The sequence below is a fragment of the Panthera uncia genome (assembly GCF_023721935.1).
Source record: "Panthera uncia isolate 11264 chromosome B3 unlocalized genomic scaffold, Puncia_PCG_1.0 HiC_scaffold_1, whole genome shotgun sequence".
NCBI lineage: Eukaryota > Metazoa > Chordata > Mammalia > Carnivora > Felidae > Panthera > Panthera uncia.
The window spans coordinates 82,855,835-82,873,614 of NW_026057582.1; the positions used below are offsets into that span (position 1 = coordinate 82,855,835).

General features: G+C 50.0%; 1 protein-coding gene across 2 annotated transcripts; it reads left to right on the plus strand.

The window, feature by feature from the left end:
- Positions 1-4,260: 4,260 nt before the first annotated feature.
- Positions 4,261-16,717, plus strand: IVD (isovaleryl-CoA dehydrogenase). Of its 2 annotated transcripts, none has more exons than XM_049613345.1 (12): positions 4,261-4,528; positions 5,917-6,006; positions 6,252-6,303; positions 8,365-8,534; positions 8,985-9,078; positions 9,273-9,409; positions 10,653-10,749; positions 12,666-12,759; positions 13,257-13,338; positions 13,885-13,989; positions 14,065-14,137; positions 14,999-16,717. In XM_049613345.1, the coding sequence occupies exons 1-12, from the start codon at positions 4,376-4,378 to the stop codon at positions 15,142-15,144; spliced, it is 1,293 nt and encodes a 430-aa protein (XP_049469302.1). In that variant the 5' UTR covers positions 4,261-4,375; the 3' UTR covers positions 15,145-16,717. The 2 variants fall into 2 exon arrangements, with proteins under 2 accessions (XP_049469302.1, XP_049469303.1); XM_049613346.1 differs by having other exon boundaries at positions 4,263-4,528; positions 14,839-15,092.
- Positions 16,718-17,780: the final 1,063 nt, after the last annotated feature.

The following is a 17,780-nucleotide window of genomic DNA, read 5'->3' on the forward strand; positions in this document are numbered from 1 at the left end:
ATGTTTCAGGCTTTTAGAAAAGCTTCTTCTCTCACCAGAACGTTAGGCACTGCTTAACTTCTCAAACCGTGGAATCAAGTTGGACACTACCACCTTCATTCCCTGTTTGACACTGAAAGGAACCTAAATGACCTAATGTTGAAACTGACCTACTTCAAGCTAGTAGTAACTATATTTTCTAATAGATGTCAAGTATCACTGTGATTCACCCCAAAGCTTAAAATATCCATGGTATCCCTCTGAGTTTGCTGCCCATGGGTACCTTGGCTCACATTCTGGAAACCACAAATCTAGGCAATATGAATCCCTGAGAAATTTTCAGCAGGCAGTCATCGTACTATTTTAGAAAAATGAATCCAGCATTGGTGTTAAAGATGGATGGTGGGATTGAGACAGGAGTGTCAAGGACATCAGGAAAACAGAAATGAAATGTGTTAGGGCCATGACAGCAAAGGTGTAAGGGAAGATTTGAAACACAAGAAAGCTACACGAAACACAGATGACCCTTGAACAAGGCAGAGGTAAAGGACACTGACCCCTCTCCCATGGGTGCAGCTGAAAATCTATATCACTTAAAAAAAATCTTAGAATTTTTATTAGGTGAGATGTATTTATTTTAAGTAATCTCTACGCCCAACATAGGGCTCGAATTTACAAGCTTGAGATCGAGAGTCACATGCCCTACCACCTGAGCTAGCCAGGCACCTTGAAAATCTGCATAGAGCTTTTGACTCCCCAAAAACTTTATCAATAACCTCTTGGCCTAACCAATAACATAGTTGGTCAACACCCATTTTTTATGTTTTATGTATCAATACTGTATATTTAAGGTAAGCTTGAGAAAAGAAAATGTTATTAAGAAAGTCATAGGAGAAAATACATTTACAGTACCATACTGTGTTGAAAATCAATATATAAGTGGACCCATGCAATTTCAAACCCATGTTCTTCAGGGGCCAACTCTAATGTATGGCACAAATTGTGGGGGGAAGAAATGTACATACTTAAGAGGTTTTCAGCAGGGGTGACAGTAAGAATTCTTTATAAAATAAGAATGTGAAAACTTCAGTTTACAACCCATCCCTAGCCAGATGGGTATGTGTTGGAATCCCAGCCCAGGCACTAAAAAGTGGTCTTTGCAAATTACTTCTCTTAGTCTCATTTCTTTTTTTTTTTTTTAAGTTTAATTTTTTAAAAAATTTTTTTCAGGTTTCTTTTTTTTTTTTTTCAATATAATTTATTGTCAAATTAGTTTCCATACGACACCCAGTGCTCATCCCAACAAGTGCCCTTCTCAGTGCCCATCACCCACTTTCCCCTCTTCCCCACCCCCCATCAACCCTCAGTTTGTTCTCAGTATCCAAGAGTCTCTTATGATTTGCCTCCCTTCTTCTCTGTAACTTTTTTTTTCCCCTTCCCCTCCCCCATGGTCTGTTAAGTTTTTCAAGATCCACATATGAGTGAAAACACATGGTATCTGTCTTTCTCTGACTGTCTTAGTCTCATCTCTTATCAGTAGAGATAATACCTGTCTTGCTGGATTGTATTTCCCACACCTAACCTAACAAAGATTATATCAAAGTTCAAAATTTATCTTCAAATGATTCCCTTAATAATCTTGCTCTCAACTTCCACTATAGTGCTGGCTCTCAGTCTCTATCCTTGGTGCACGCTTTTACCATGCCTTTGTAACCCTCAGATATTCAACTTCCTCTCCAATAGACACTCCCAACTTTCATCCCTTCTGGCTACTGTCCATCTTCTGTTCACAGGCAAATTTCTTTTCTTTTCTTTTCTTTTTTTTTTTTTTTTTTTAAGATTTTATATTTGGGACACCTGGCTGGCTCAGTTGGTAAAGCACATGACTCTTGGTCTCTGGGTTATGAGGTCAAGCCCCATGTTGGGTGTGGAGATTACTAGAAAATAATGGTTTTTAATGTTTATTTTTGAATGAGAGAGAAAGACAGTGTGAGCAGGGGAGGAGCAGAGAGAGAGGGAGATGCAGAACCCAAAGCAGGCTCCAGGCTCCACCTGTCACAGTATAGAGCCCAACGCAGGGCTCAAACCCACCAACCACAAGATCATGACCTGAGCCAAAGTTGGATGCTTAACTGACTGGGTCACCCAGCACCCCATTTTTGTTGTTGTTGTTGTTTTAAAGATTAAAAATTTTGGGGGCGCCTGGGTGGCGCAGTCGGTTAAGCGTCCGACTTCAGCCAGGTCACGATCTCGCGGTCCGTGAGTTCGAGCCCCGCGTCAGGCTCTGGGCCGATGGCTCGGAGCCTGGAGCCTGTTTCCGATTCTGTGTCTCCCTCTCTCTCTGCCCCTCCCCCGTTCATGCTCTGTCTCTCTCTGTCCCAAAAATAAATAAAAAAAAAAAAAACGTTGAAAAAAAAAAATTAAAAAAAAAAAAGATTAAAAATTTTTAACATCGGCCTGGAGCCTGCTAGGGATTCTCTTTCTGCCCCTCTGAATCGTGTGCATGCGCGTACACACCATTTCTCTCTCTCAAAAAAAAAAAAAAAAAAAAAAAAAAAGGAAAAAAAGAAAGAATTCTACTCCTGGAGAAATTGAAACTGCGATTAAGTCTTGATCTGCTGTCCTGGGGCAAGTGACTCCACCTTGGGCCTATGGCTTCCTTGTCAACACTCCCAACAGCCTTGCAGTGGTGGTATTGGTGGTGTTTTCATTTTCATGAAAGGTGGTATTGTTTTCATTTCATTTCATCTTCATCCCAGAACTCAGGGTGCTAAACTACTTGAAGATGAACTGTTCAGGGCATTGGTCCACCACGTTGGTGGAGGAAAACAGCAAAGGGGCGGGGGGGTGGGGGATAGAGGCTTAATTCCATCAGCTCTCCTCTTCCCCTGTTAAATAACAAAAATTCAACTGAGTAAATTTTAAAGATCTAATTGGCTTTATTAAATGTCTCATGACAAGGGCAGTATCCCATCTAGCAAATAGAAAGGAGCTCCATAGAGTTGTAGAAAAGGAAAGGATTTGGGGTACCTGTGTGGCTCAGTTAAAGCCTCCGACTTTTGCTCAGGTCATATCTCACAGTTCACAAGTTTGAGCTCCGCATCGGGATCCGTGCTGACAGCTCAGAGCCTGGTGGGATTCTGTGTCTCCCTCTCTCTGCTCCTCCCCTGCTTGCATTCTGTCTCCTTCAAAAATAAATAAACATTAAATAATTAAAGAAAAGGAAAGGTTTTTTAAAGTAGCAATGGAATAGGAAAAGGAAATTATTAGCAAAGAACGATTGTTTCAGGAAAGGTCTATCCTAAGGGGAAAACGAGGGGCCTATCAATAAATTGTCTAGAAAATTTCAACACTAGGATTTTCAACACTAGGAAGTTCCCATGATTGGGTGGTTAAAGGTTACATTCTTGGGGAGGTGAAACTGCCTAGTTTAGGCAGTCATGGTTTAGTGACTTAGAGCCTTAAGTGGCTCCACTATGGCTTTGGGTTTTCTTTTTAATACTTGTAATACACTACTCTTCCTTTTCTGTATCCTCACCCCCAACCCTGTTTTTAAAAAGTCCTGATTGCTGGTTTGTTTTTTGGGTTTTTTGTTTTTTGGTTTGTTTTTTGTTTTTTGTTTCCTTCTTTCTTTTGAGAGAAAGAGAGTGTGTGTGTGAGCCGGGGAGGGGCACAGAGAGAGGGAAAGAGAGAAAGAATCTCAAGCAGGCTCCGCACTTCCAGCACAAAGCTCAAAGCAGGGCTCAACTCACAAACCATGAGATCATGACCTGAGCCAAAATCCAGAGTCCCACGCTTAACCGACTAAGCCACACAGGTGCCCCCAATTGCTGTTCTTAAATAATTTAGAAGACAGCAACTCTTTCCCACGAAACTCCAAAATTGAAAAACCCTGTGACGTAATAAAACAACATTTATTGACTTCTGACAGTGTGCACACTGGAGCCAACACTTCTTAGCCATCCCATGGCTTTAACGATTTATTTCCAAGCACTGGGCATCCCAGGCTGTTTTAACACTTCCTTTCCTGCAGAGGAACTACAGACTGCTACTTCAACGCGGAGTAGTGAGGCACTACTCCACTCAGAAAACGCCTTTCTTGCTCTTCTACTAAAAAAAAGTCCCAACCTAGGAGTGACTTCATCATAGCGGTTCCGGCGCCCCCACCACCAACCCCACCACGGCGTAGTTAGGTGGAAGGTCACCGCTGATTGGCTCGTGTTGTGGCCAAGGCCAGCTTGGCGTTCCAGCAGGCAGCAGAGGGTGATAGGCTGCTGGGGACCCACCCCTCGCCGATTGGGCGGGGGCAGCGAAGCCCGGGATTGGTGGAGCCTGCGGGGCGGGCTCTGCGCCCCTGCCTCTGGCGCTCTGCCTCAGCTTCCAGTGCAAGGGCGAGATGGCGACCGCAGCTTGGCTTCTGGGACGGCGCGTCGCGAATTGGAGGCTGCGGACTCCGCTGGCGCCGCTCGCCAGCGTCGTGTCACAGCGGGCCCACTCCCTCTTGCCCGTGGACGATGCGATCAATGGGCTAAGCGAGGAGCAGAAGCAGGTAGGGAGCCCGATCCCCTTCCGGGCCCCAAGGCCTGCTGGCCAGGCCGCATCGCCCTGCTCCGTGGTCGCCTCGACGTTCTCTGCCCGGCGCCCACCCTGCTGCCGCAGTGGGAGCGCGAGAGCGGGCGCTGGTCTCAACCTCACTTCTGTGGAGGCAGCAAAGCCTAGCTTTCGAGTTAGATAAGGAGTCAGAGAAAAGAAGGCTGCTGGGAGACTGATGGTGTTTTGGAGGAGGATTGGCAGAGCCACTCGAGTGTGACGGAAAGATCCTTAATCTGTCTAAAGTCCACTTACATCTGAACACTGCCTTAAGACTGTGGTTCTCAAGCCTCGTTAATCGTCATCATCAGGGAATCTTTGTCCAGTACACACCTTAGGGGCTTTGAAATGCAGAGTGTAATCTGCTGTAATTCTTCAGCCTACTGGGTCAGAGCACAACGGCCAAACTGTAACTTGAAAGGTCCTTACAGAGGGAGCTGAACTAGAGCCTTCCTGGAAGAAAGTGACTTTATTTGGATGCTGGCACAGAATTCCCCAGGAACCTGATTCTCCTGTTAAGCAAGTGCCTGAGCTTCTAGAAACGCCAGCTAGCAACCGTTTGGGTTTGCAGTCAGTAAACAGAGCTTTGAATCACCTCAGGCAGGAAGGGGTTCAATCCTGGCTCTCAAACGTTTCTGCCAATAGTTTCTAATCTCTTTGGGTATCCTTTTTGTCAAAGGCTCAGGGGCAGAAAGCCTGGCATGTGCCAGAAACTGAAGAGGGTGGGCTGGAGCACAGTGAGTGGGGGTGAGGAAGGTACTGGAGAAGGCTGGAAGAGTCAGGAGGGGTCAGCTCATGCAGGGCCTTAATAGGCCTGAGTAAAGAGCCTTCTAGGTATAATGAAAAGGCATGGAGTGATCTTATTTAGGGGAGTGACATTTTAAAAATACTCAAGCTGTCTGGGTCACCTGGGTGGCTCAGTTGGTTAAGCATCCGACTTCTGCTCAGGTTGTGATCTCACAGTTGGTGAGTTCAAGGCCCATGTCGGGCTCTGTGTTGACAGCTAGGAGCCCACAGCCTGCTTTGGATTCTGTGTCTCCCTCTCTCTCTGCCTCTCCCCCGCTTGCACTCTCTCTCTCGCTCTCTCAAAAATAAATAAACATTAAAAAAATTTATTTTTTAACTGTTTAAAAAAATACTCAAGCTGTCTAAGCTGAGGACCTTAAAAGACATAAAGATCATCTCTGGGAAAGTATAAACTAGTATGCCCTCTAAGTTTCAATCTGATGCTGTTTGGTGGGTTGTTTGTAGCCTGTTTTCCTGAATGTGTCCTCGATAGTGAAGATGCTGTTCTTAGTGGCAATAGTGTAGTGTTTCAGTGGCATCTGTCCACCTCTTTCCTTCTAGCTTCGTCAGACCATGGCTAAGTTTCTTCAGGAGCACCTAGCCCCCCAGGCCCAGGAGATTGATCAGAGCAATGAGTTCAAGAACCTTCGAGTGAGTCATGATGCCCACGCCAGAGGGTGGGGGGGTGCAGAGCGACAAGGGGGCAGCTTGGGGGCTGGGCTAGTCTGGGCTGGGAATCGAACCGCTACCTGGAAGAGCTCACACAGTCTTGTGGTAAATGTGCTCCCAAAGAATGCAGCCCCTATCTGTGAAGCGTCTGGGTCTCATTCCAGATGTGCCAGACACCTGAGACTGGCTGCCTTCTCACAGCTCACTGCACTCCTTTCTGTTGGCAGGAGTTTTGGAAGCAGCTGGGAAACCTGGGGGTCTTAGGCATCACTGCCCCTGGTGAGTATAGTTTCCTTCCCTAATGAGAACTCACATGCCCTTTTGCACTGTTCCCAAAAGAAACAGGAGAGGAGGGGAAAGATCATGCTGAAAGAAACTCAGGGGCAGAAACTTCCTCTTGGACCTGAGAAAGCACCCACAGAAGACTATCAGCCCAGAGAAGAGTCCACTCTATTCCTTTAGGCAGTGACATCTGGAAGGCAAAGAGATGAGGCCAGTGCAGTGATGGATGAGGATCAGACTCTTGAACTCTGCATGCTTACTAAGCTCCCCCAGGTGATTTGGGGAGTTTAGAAAACTCCATTATCACGCAACTGTCTTGCATGTCTTACTGTCTCCTCTACTCCCTAAGTTCTACTCTACCAGGAGCATCTAGGCAGGACCACTCAGGACAGGGGTGTCCCTGTGGGGACTGCCTATGTCTTGTGCCCACAGCTGACCCTGGAGCTTATTTTGAGAGCCTCCCCGTGAAGTGGCCAGATGATGTCTTTAATAGGCTCTCCCTGGCCTGCCCATTGTCCCCTATGGGTCTTACTACTTGTTTCCAGGAGGAGAGGGCACAGAGCTGACGGGCTTCGGTTTGGATGTTGGCCTCTGAAGGAGAGGCCCAGTGGGGCTTGCAGTACCCAGTGAAGAAATAAGCCTGTGGTCTTACCTGCCAAGGCCTGGACAGCCCACGCTGCTTCAGCTTGTACTTATATTGGACCAGAGGCAGAACACAGTTCTTACATCCCCCTCTTGCTGCTTGGAGACAATTCCTGGGATTTGAGCTGATTTAAGAGTAATGACAAAATGGAAGACTTAAAAATTTAGACCCATCCTAATGCAAAATGGTAGGAGCAGGGCACCTGGGTGGCTCTGTCAGTTAAGAGCAGGACTCTTGATCTCAGGGCCGTTGAGTTCAAGCCCCGCATTAGACTTTGTGCTGGGTGTGAAGCCTACTTAAAAAGTAAAATGGTAGAGGGGAAGGCCACTGGAAACTCCCAAACAAGACTTCCTTCCACTGTGTCTTGGGGGTTTAAGAGCCCCCCCCCCCCCAAGAAAGCCAGTTCTGGTGAGCTCTGGTTTCCACCTTGTTGTCCTGGTGGCTCTGTCCAGTGTCACCCACCTGTGGTCTTTCCTTCCCAGACTGAAGAGAATTGGGCTAATCTTTCCCGGAGCCTAGGATGAGCCTGACTCCTTGGTCAGAGTAAACGTGTGCAAAGAGTCTTTTATTTTTTTCTTAAGATCTTATTTTATTATTTAAAGTCATCTCTATACCTTGTCGTGGGACTCGAACTCATAACCCCAAGATCAAGAGCCGCATGCTCCACTGACTGAGCCAGCCGGGCACTCCTGTGTGCAAAGAGTCTTACCAAGATTTACCCAAAGAGCAAGGCTGGGGGTGGGAGGGTGGTAGCACCAGATGGTCCAAACCTGTCGATTTGGGATCAGTTGCCAAGGAAAAGCCACGTTTTCTGGTGAGGAGTTCTGAAATTCACTAGCTGTGGCTCTCGTGCTCCCGGATACTAGTTTTGCTTTTTTGTTTTGTTTTAACTTTTTTGAGATAGAATTGACCTGTAACATTGTGTGAGCTTAAGGTGTTCAATATATCGATTTGATAATCCTGCTTTATTAAGTCTAAACACCTGTGCTATGAAATCTCACCTTCCTCGGGCCTTTTGCACATGGCATTCTTTGCTTGGGACCTATTCTTAGTGCTCTGACCCTCCCTCTCTGTGTTTCTTGGTTAACTCCAGGTCCTCTTCCATTTATTCATCTGCCCTTCCAAGTAGCGGGTGCTCAGGCTCTCTTGTCTTCATCAAGTGGTCTATCTGGGATAATGCAGGCATTGCAATGACTATTTCCTGAACCACGCCTCAGCTGACCAGAGGCAGCAGACAAAACCAGTTCTGTGAGCTTGTAAATCAGAGCGCACGGCATCAGCCTGTCAACCTTGCTAGGGGTAACTGGGAATGGGTGCTGCAGAGTATGTTCTTTGCTGCCAATAATCATTCCTGTGAACATCCCAATTTAATCTGGGCTACCTTTTCCACTCTACTGCATCACCTCCACTCCCAGCTCAGTATGGCGGCTCTGGCCTGGGCTACCTGGAACAAGTTCTGGTGATGGAGGAGATATCTCGAGCTTCTGGAGCAGTGGGGCTCAGTTACGGCGCTCACTCCAACCTCTGCGTCAACCAAATTGTGCGCAATGGAAATGAGGCCCAGAAGGAAAAGTACCTCCCCAAGGTGAGGAAATGGGAATGGAGAAACACGCCAGTGTCACAGGGCCACCACCAACACTGAGGCACCCTCCCCTGTCGGCAAGGGCCGGTCAGACTTGCTCCCTACAGTGTGCTGCCCTCAACCGGGTACAGTGAGGAAAGGGTCAGGGATTTGCTTTAAAATAATTCGGTAAGAAGAATTAAAACTAGGACCAGAAGTCCTGAGTCGGTCCCTGGACAACATTTGCAGAGCATTCTAAGGAATGCAAGACCAGGACTTGCTTCCCTTGTGAAGGGAATGGGAAAGCAGAGATATTTTCAGTTTTGTAGACGGTGGGCTTCTCTTCTAGGACTTTACCAATACCTGGTCTGAGATGCGTTTGAAGGGGTGTCATGTGCACAGGTGAAAGCAGGACAAGTGAGCTCCTGTAGGGCACTTCTGAGTCATAACCAGCCCTTGCGGTTTCCCTTGCAGCTGATCAGCGGCGAGTACATAGGAGCCCTGGCCATGAGTGAGCCCAACGCTGGCTCTGATGTTGTCTCCATGAAGCTAAAAGCAGAAAAGAAAGGTGAGGCACCTCTTGGGAGCTTCTGGAGTGGGAGCTGAAATGGACAGAGAGACAGACCTCCTCAGGGTGAGGGAGTAGTAACCAGGGGTGGCCCCTGCTGGGTTTCCAGAACTGTTTCCCAGCAGCAGGTCTATGAACTGAGTGGTGAGACAGGCCACCATGGCTTGAGCAAGTAGCTAACTTCCTGTCCTTAGGCGATCACTACATCCTGAATGGCAACAAGTTCTGGATCACCAATGGCCCCGACGCTGACATCCTTATTGTCTATGCTAAGACTGATCTGGCTGCTGTGCCAGCCTCTCGAGGCATCACGGCCTTTATCGTGGAGAAGGTGAGTGGAGGACAGTGCATGACGGGAGGCTTTTGTCTCCTGACGGTGGTACCAGAGATGGCTCCCTTCAGCTGGTGGCAGACACAACCAGCATGTGCTCTGCCAAGGCTCCCTGAGGCGGGGGTGAGGCACAAGAGCTGACAGAAAGGAGGGTGGCCAAAGTGGAGCCCAGGATGGGTCAAGTCAAAGAATGGTGGAGCCTTCCGTAGAGCTAGGCCACACAAAGCAGTCCAGGAAGATGAAGACTGAAAGGCAACTGGCTTTGACAACGAGGATGTCATTGGTGGCCTTGGGGAGAGCAGCTCTGGAGACCACAGCATGAATGAGAATGCAGGTGGGGGGGTGACCGAAGACTGCGGCAAAGCAGGGGGGAGCTAGAGCTGGAGTTGGAATGAAAAGATGGGCATTTGAGTTTGTTTTGAAGATTGGGAGAGAACTGAGCAAATTATTTGGTAGAGAGAAAGGAAAAGAGGAGAGGGAGACATTGAAGTGTGTGGGAGCAGGTGAGCAAGGCCCAACTGTGAGCCAGGAGAAAGAGGTAAGGCCGGGTTACAGGTGATGGTGGAGGAGCCATCTGCCTCATGACCTCAAGGTGTGAGGGCTGGGAACCACAGGAGTGGGGGATTGGGGAGAGAATCCCATGAATGAGTATCATAAAGGTTTGCAATACCCTCCACAGAGAAGGGGCTGACCAGGTTTGAAGAATAGGAAAAGTGAGGGTCCAAAGGGCTGGCTGAGGTTGGAAATCTCAAGGTCCTGTGGCACCACTCCTGTCAGCCTGTCCATCTGACACTCTCTGCTAGTCACTTGGGCAATGCACTCGGAATCTGATTAGCCAGGCCAAAGCACATAGATGGCTGAATTGATCCTGGGTGGGACTCGGGTACAGAGGCAAAGGAATTGAGTGGGCTGCAGAGAGGGTCTTGGAAGTGCTCTCCCCTGAGGAAAGGAAACAAAGGCAGCAAAGGTCAAGGAGCACCCAGGGAGTGAGTGTTTCACTGAGAAAGAACCGCTCTGGTGAGAAGTGGGGAGAATGCACCTAGCAGCAGGGGTGGGGGGGTGTTAGGGCCAGAGCGTCAAGGAGTAGAGCAGTCATACAGAGTGGGGGCCCTGAGAGTAGGATGCAGTGTGTTGTACAAATTCAGGGACTGGATGGGAAGGCAGGTGTTTCCCAGGAGTCTGCCTTTTACTAGCCTTCCTTGGGGACTGGTCTGTAATCAGGCCACCTTTTATTCCTATAAAGGGTATGCCTGGCTTCAGCACCTCCAAGAAGCTGGACAAGCTGGGGATGAGGGGCTCTAACACCTGCGAGCTAATCTTTGAAGACTGCAAGGTTCCCGGTGAGTCTCGAATGGACAAACCCCTGTCCTGACCCTTTCATAAACCGAGAAAGCCCATCTCTGGGTAAGAGAAGCTCACCATTGTCAGCTTACCGATGACATGCGTCTAGGCAATGGGCCTCCCACTGCTCCACTTGCCCATTGGCCTGTCCCTGTGGGACTCGGGCTGCCGGGCAACCGTCCTTCTGGCCAGAGCTGTGTGCCTGACCATGGCTGCAATGAAGGGTGCTTCTTCCTCTATGGATCACACACTGTGCAGGGTGGGATTCCAGTGTCTGGAACAGACAGGTAAGATGTGCCCTCACTCTCTAATGTCCTTCAGACATCCTCGTTTGTGTGTGTCCCTGAACAGTTCCTGTGAGGTAGGCATGAACGATGCTAACAACCATTCAAATAAACTGATGGAAGCCAGACTCAGTGAAAACCTGGCATTTCGAGTATTTCCACCCCTGAAGTGTAACTGAAAACATGACACATCATGGGAGAGCCAGCATACCCATCATGTGCTAATGAGACATGATTAATGGGCATAGATTCGATGGCCAGCTAGGTGTGCTCTGTGCCTCAGCCATAGACCATCCCTTTCCCCGGTGACCCAGGACCCCAGAAAAGGATGCTTTGGTTACAAGGAGCTCTAGGGAGCAGGGGTAATCAGTACAGATCCTTCTGTGTCGGTAGGAAACAACCACCATCATCAGGCAGGTCAGTGGTGTCCATGCTGTTCTCTGTTTCCTGTTCACACCTCCCAAGGCCATCCAGTGTCCTGGCTTCCAGGGTGGAGAGGCGTTCAGCATTTTCTGTATTGTATTGTATGGTACTGTATTATAAGTAGGCTCCACACCCAACATGGGGCTTGAACTCATGACCCTGAGATCAACAGCCACACACTCTACTGACTGAGCCAGCCAGTAGCAGCCCCTAGCAGTTTCTGTAACTAGCACTGAATGACCCATCTCTTGGACAAAGACTCTTCCATAGATCACTTTTGTCAGGGTGAGAGGGGATGGTACTGGAGCAGAGCAGACTCAACCTGGGGGACACTAATTCTCGCCTTTATGGGCATGGATAAAAAGAACTAGGGAGAGGTTCCATGGCAATTGAGGAAGAGAAGGGGAAGATCTAAGGATGGGGACTTTGTGTCTGGTCTTGTGGATGGTGTGTGTGTGTGTGTGTGTGTGTGTGTGTGTGTGTGCGTGCGCACGCACGCGCATGTGCCTGATGGGTTGGCGGTGTGGGGGGAGAGTCCCTCTAGCAAGCTCTACTTCTGACTGGAAGTGGTAAACTTCATTCTTTTCTCTCACTCAGAACCCTACTTGAGGTCAGGTGACATTTTAGTGCCTGTGTGAAAGCTAGGTACCAAACCTAACAGCTTTTATAAAAGCGAGGAGTCTGGGATCGCCTGGGTGGCTTCACTCCATTAAGCGTCCGACTTTGGCTCAGGTCATGATCTCACGGTTCGTGGGTTCAAGCCCCACATTGGGCTCTGTGCTGACAGCTCAGAGCCTGGAGCCTGCTTCAGATTCTGTGTCTCCCTCTCTCTCTGCCCCTACCCCACTCATGCTCTGTCTCTCTCAAGAATAAATAAACATTAGGGGCGCCTGGGTGGCGCAGTCGGTTAAGCGTCCGACTTCAGCCAGGTCACGATCTCGCGGTCCGTGAGTTCGAGCCCCGCGTCAGGCTCTGGGCTGATGGCTCGGAGCCTGGAGCCTGTTTCCGATTCTGTGTCTCCCTCTCTCTCTGCCCCTCCCCCGTTCATGCTCTGTCTCTCTCTGTCCCAAAAATAAAAATAAAAAACGTTGAAAAAAAAAATTAAAAAAAAAAAAAAAGAATAAATAAACATTAAAAAATTTTTTTTTTTTTTTAATGAGGAGGCTGTGAATAGCCTTCTTCCCTCTGACCAGCATTTTTCCTGGCAGCTGCCAACATCCTGGGCCATCTAGGTAAGGGCGTCTACGTGCTGATGAGTGGGCTGGACCTGGAACGGCTGGTGCTGGCTGGTGGGCCCCTTGGGTGAGTATGAGGCTTGGCAGAGCTGGGCTTTTGGCAGGCGGTACCATCGCCGACTTCCCTTTGGGGGCCAATGGGAGCCGCCTCCTGGAAGATGCACCTTCTTTCCTGGAGATGAAATGAACAAACGTCCTCCTCCCATATTTAATTTCTTCACAATGAAGGTAAATATTATTATATGAGAGACAAAGGGCCTAAGGGACTATCCTGCTTAATTAATCAGGCTGGAACAGGATGCCCAGGCTCTACGGCCTGCCTGCACAGAGGTCCTGCCACTCTATCTGGTGTCAGGGAAAGGGGTCTAAGGCCTGGGCAGTCAGGGCAGTGACTGAACAGGGATGATAAGAGTCCTCATGCTCCTTTTCTCCTCCCTGGGACTCCAGTTCCTTGTCTTACCAAGCTATATCACCCCAAGCCTTCCCACGTTGGCATTTTGCCACCCCAGGTGGCAATGGGGATACAGCAAGGCACCTCCCCAGTGTCTTTCTCTTTCCTGGCAGGCTCATGCAGGCTGTCCTCGACCACACCATTCCCTACCTGCACATGAGGGAAGCCTTTGGCCAGAAGATTGGCCACTTCCAGGTGAATGGAAATGCTTGTGCTGAAATGTACTTTTTTCATTGGGCTCAAATTTTCTTTAATAAATGAGTAAGAGTCTCATTTATTACTGTCTCTTGCCACCAACATGAGTCTGAATGCTTGGAATGCAGGCCTCGGCATGCTCCCTGGCTTTGGAACTTGTCGGGAGGGTGATCACAGGTCCCCTCACTTCCTATTTGAGATCAATGAGCTAGACGTCGTAAGGCTGCAAGGTGAAGCGTGCAGATTGTAGGCAGGCAGGGGGAGAGGGAGCAGCATTTCTAGTCACACCTCCTGGTCTGAAGCCACCATGGGATGTTAATGTGGGTTGCCGTAGGTGGAGGGCCATTTCAGTGTGCAGAGTCCATAGCGACGGCAGCTCTCTGGCCATCCCTGTTGTCCTAGGCAAGTGCTGTCTCTCTCTGTGCCCTGGTATCCCCGTGCCTGGCTATCAGGTCACTACTGCTGACCTGCTTGTGGCAACTAGGGGGAGCGTCTGAGAGGAATGTGGCTCCAGCATGTTGACTTGTGACCTTCCTTTGTCCCCAGCTGATGCAGGGGAAGATGGCCGACATGTACACCCGCCTCATGGCGTGTCGGCAGTACGTCTACAATGTTGCCAAGGCCTGTGATCAGGGCCACTGCACTCCCAAGGTAAGGGCCGGCCGTTGGGACTCCCTCCTGCGGGGCCCTGGCAGGGCCCCGCTGACCCAGAGCCTCCTCCCATAGGACTGCGCAGGGGTGGTTCTTTACTCGGCTGAGTGCGCCACACAGGTAGCTCTGGATGGCATTCAGTGTTTTGGTGAGTGGCCCCCACTCCCTACTCCCAACCACAGAAAGAGGCTTCCTCTTCACTCACTCTGTGCTTTGGCTGACTGCAGTGAAGCTGGTACCCTTAGGCTCCCGCCCCAGGTACTAGGAGGACATCTTAAAACAAATGGGGAAAAGTGCTAGAGGTCACAAGCTGTTCCTACTTTCAGCAATGCCCCTTCTCCTCCTTCTGGCCTGGTCCTGTGAACCGTAGGAAATGGGGAGGGAGATAAGCCTCCGGGGCTAGATGGCCTTGTTTCACTGCTGCACAGTAGTTAAGAGTACACACCTGAGCCAGAAGACTTAGGTTTGAACCCTTGCTCTACCACTGCCCGGTTTTGTGACTCATGCAAATTACTTAACTTCCCTGGCTGGACCTGGCACCCAGTAAGTACTCCGCAGTAACTTTTTGCCCCCCTTCCCAGGTCTGCCAGTGGCTCTCCCGACCTTTGCCTGGTATCCTCAGCACTCTGGATGCCCTTCCAGCCCCGTGCATCCATACCCACCCACCCCTTCCCCCCCCACCCCACCCCGCAGCCGGGTACTCCCCACATTCTCACCAGTGTTAGCTGCTTCTCTTCAATCGGTCTGTCCTCCTCTGGCGTGTTTCTATAAACTTGGCTTTCTATTAGCTTTCCTCACTGCCCATCACCCTTTATTGTCCTTTCTTCTCTGCCCAAACCCTGGCTGCAGGTGCCAATGGCTACATCAATGACTTTCCCATGGGCCGCTTTCTGCGAGATGCCAAACTGTATGAGATTGGGGGTGGGACCAGTGAGGTGAGGCGACTGATCATCGGCAGAGCCTTCAACGCAGACTTCCACTAATCCCGACCCTTCACCCCTTTTCCCAGCACCTCGAGGCCTTTCTTTGGAAGCAGAGATACAGCGGCTCTCCTGCTGCTCAGCTGCCAAGTGCTCAGGCCTCAGAGCTGGGCCAGCCAGCCAGGCCAGACACGGCAAGATGTGGGCAGGCATGGGGTGGAAGGGGCATTTGTAGCCACACTTTCTGGTCTGAAGATTCTGTGGGACATTAATGAAGGCCATGGCCAGTGGAGGGCCTAACTGAAAAGTGTTCAGTGGTTTAAAATGGACTCAGCAGGAAGCCTTCTGGCTCTTCCAGGGCTTGTCGGGAAGGCTTTGGTGACTCTCTAACTTCCGGGCCCTACATTCCCCTGGGTGGGCACTTGGGGGCAGGCAGGCAGCCACCCCTTTTTTCAGCTACACTTCTAGCAGGGAGCCCAGGACACAAGAAGCATTGCTCTTCTCCATGTATTTGAATCTGGTAGCCTCTTCTTTCTGGGGGGAAAAAACCTGCCAAAACCTAGCCTCTGTTTCTGCTGATTTTTAGAGGCATCCACTCCCAGCAGCTGCTCTGTTCCCCCGGGGCTCCATTTGTTAGGGCTGAGATCACGCCATGTTGGGGTGGAGCTTGGGGAATAGGCATCTCAGAACACCTGTGCTACCTGGACTCCACCATGGGTCAGAGGTCAGTGTGCTTGGGAGGGATCAGCTCAGCACGGGTCTCTGTGGCAGCACCTCTGAGCCCTTGAGCACTGCTCTGTCCAGTCCTGGCCGGATGACAGCCCACAGCAAGCATGGTTGGCGGCTCAACTCCAGCCAAGGCTGCCTGTGTACATTTCTCTGGACACCCTATGGCTATTTCTGTTACAACAGAACAGTGGCTGCTGCCATTTTGTATTAAACATACTGAGAAGCAAACCCATCTGCTTCTAAACTGATGTTTTGGGGGAAAAGCAATCTACTTGCTACTGCCTCCTGTCTGCCTCTAGCCCTATGTCCTTGGCGAAGGGCTAGTCCGGGTGCTACCCTCCTGCCCTTCAGCCTGCTCACTGGTGATGTGGGACAAAGAGGTGGCTTCCGCCTTTAGGACAGAAGAGGTTTTAACCTCCCTTTCCCAGATCGCCCAGAGAGGTTAACAGTCTTGGAGCTAGAAGGAAGCTTATAAGTTTCTGGACACCATCTCCATGGTATTTAAGAAGATCAAGACAATTTGATTTTCTCAAGGTCAGAACTGAAGCTAGAATCCAGATAAGCAGAAATGAGAATGCCAGCCTGTCCCCCCCCCCCCCAAGCTACAGTCAAGAGTGGAATGGGCTTGGGTTGTTCCACGCTATCTAAATTCCTTAAAAGAACTCGTTTTCTTGGCTTTCAGCCCAGGGGTGCCTTTCTGACTTTTGGTCCTGGCCTGTAGCCAAGTGCTGTTCCAGCCTGATGCTTGAGACAGGTGGAGTTAGCGCCTTACCAACCCCAGCCCAGTTCCATCCTAAGCAGGGGGAGACCCAGGGCTTGGGGCACTGTCCTCTTACGTCCCCACCCTGCCCGTTGTTGTGTTGGAGATGAATGTGGCCAGAACACTGGTCTTGCTGGGTTTAAAGTGTAGCTGGAACAGTCTAGAGACCTTCAGAATGTGACAAAATGGAATGTTTCCTCGTCTGTGTGGGTTAAGGAGCCCTGCCACCAACGTGGGGAGAATGTGATTGTTCTCCTGATGCTCTATGTGAATTAGAAAAGAAGTGTTTTAAAATAAAGGCAAAAATAAATAAATAAAAGGGTGCAGCCTGAGTCGTGAATGGAAGAGCAGGGGGCACTTCCACTTTGGTTCTGGTGGGAGTTTGAGGTTCACGTGCGTTCTGTAACCGTAAAGCCAGCTGCCAGCACTATTCCTTCCTAGGGCTGCTGCTAATTCCACTCCAATTTTAGGCAGGTCACACTATCAGCCCAGCTCCCCTGTTGCCTACCCTCCCATTCTTTGTTTTCCTACTGTTTGTCCTGTGGGATGGCAACAGAAACTGAGAATGGTTCTCCAAGTGTTGTCTGGAGACACTGTTCATCAGAATTTGGCAACCTGTAAAATGCAGATTCCTTGATCAACCCCAGACTCAAGCACATCTCCAGGAGCAATTCTGAGGCTTGGGCAACCTTTTAAAATAACTGACCTGGGGCGTAGAGGACACTTCCCCAGAGGCCTGAATCCTCATTCTAATATCATCTAGTAATAGTTGCTTGCCTATGTAGCACTCTTATGTCCCCTTTTGACATATCAGCTCCTTGGTCTTCGCCACAACCCAGGGCAGAAGACAATGTCGCACAGGGCCACCTTCCGGAAGACGGAGAAGGTGAGTGGCCCATGGGCACCGAACACGGTGGTGAGCTAGCCACGCCCAGGAGCGAAGTGGCGCCAGAGCGGGTGTCAACGCCTTGCGAGACTTGGGGAGGGGAACCCTCTTTTTGATTTGGCAGCAGACGCCCAGTCTGCGCCCCGCCAGGCAGAGCCAGGAACTAGACCCCAGGTGGCCGTTGATCGCGACCCCCTCGGCTAGGGCAGGTCTCGGGGCTTCCCTGTACCCACTTCGCGGAGGGACAACGTTTCGGAGAGCGAGAGCGCGCTGCCGGGACTCGTAGACTCGGGCTGGGGCGCGGCTCTGCAGGGCCTGCGTGGAACTCGCCTGACCTCTGCTGGACGGCCGCGGGATTACAGGCGCGCTGTCGGGCCTTGGGCCGGGTGCTTCGGACTAGCGGCTCCCAGTCTGATTTCAGGATGCAAAGGACTCAGCGACGTTTTTTTGGGTGTTTTTTGTTGTTGTTGTTTTGGCAAATGAGGACATGATGGGG

What these genes read in the sequence shown, in the direction of transcription:
- IVD (XM_049613345.1), top strand. Translation starts at nt 4,376, where the DNA reads ATGGCGACCGCAGCTTGGCTTCTGGGACGGCGCGTCGCGAATTGGAGG. An exon ending in CTTAGGCATCACTGCCCCTG is followed by an intron (nt 6,304 to 8,364) that starts GTGAGTATAGTT and finishes CTCCACTCCCAG; the next exon opens with CTCAGTATGGCGGCTCTGGC. An exon ending in AGGGCCACTGCACTCCCAAG is followed by an intron (nt 13,990 to 14,064) that starts GTAAGGGCCGGC and finishes CTCCTCCCATAG; the next exon opens with GACTGCGCAGGGGTGGTTCT.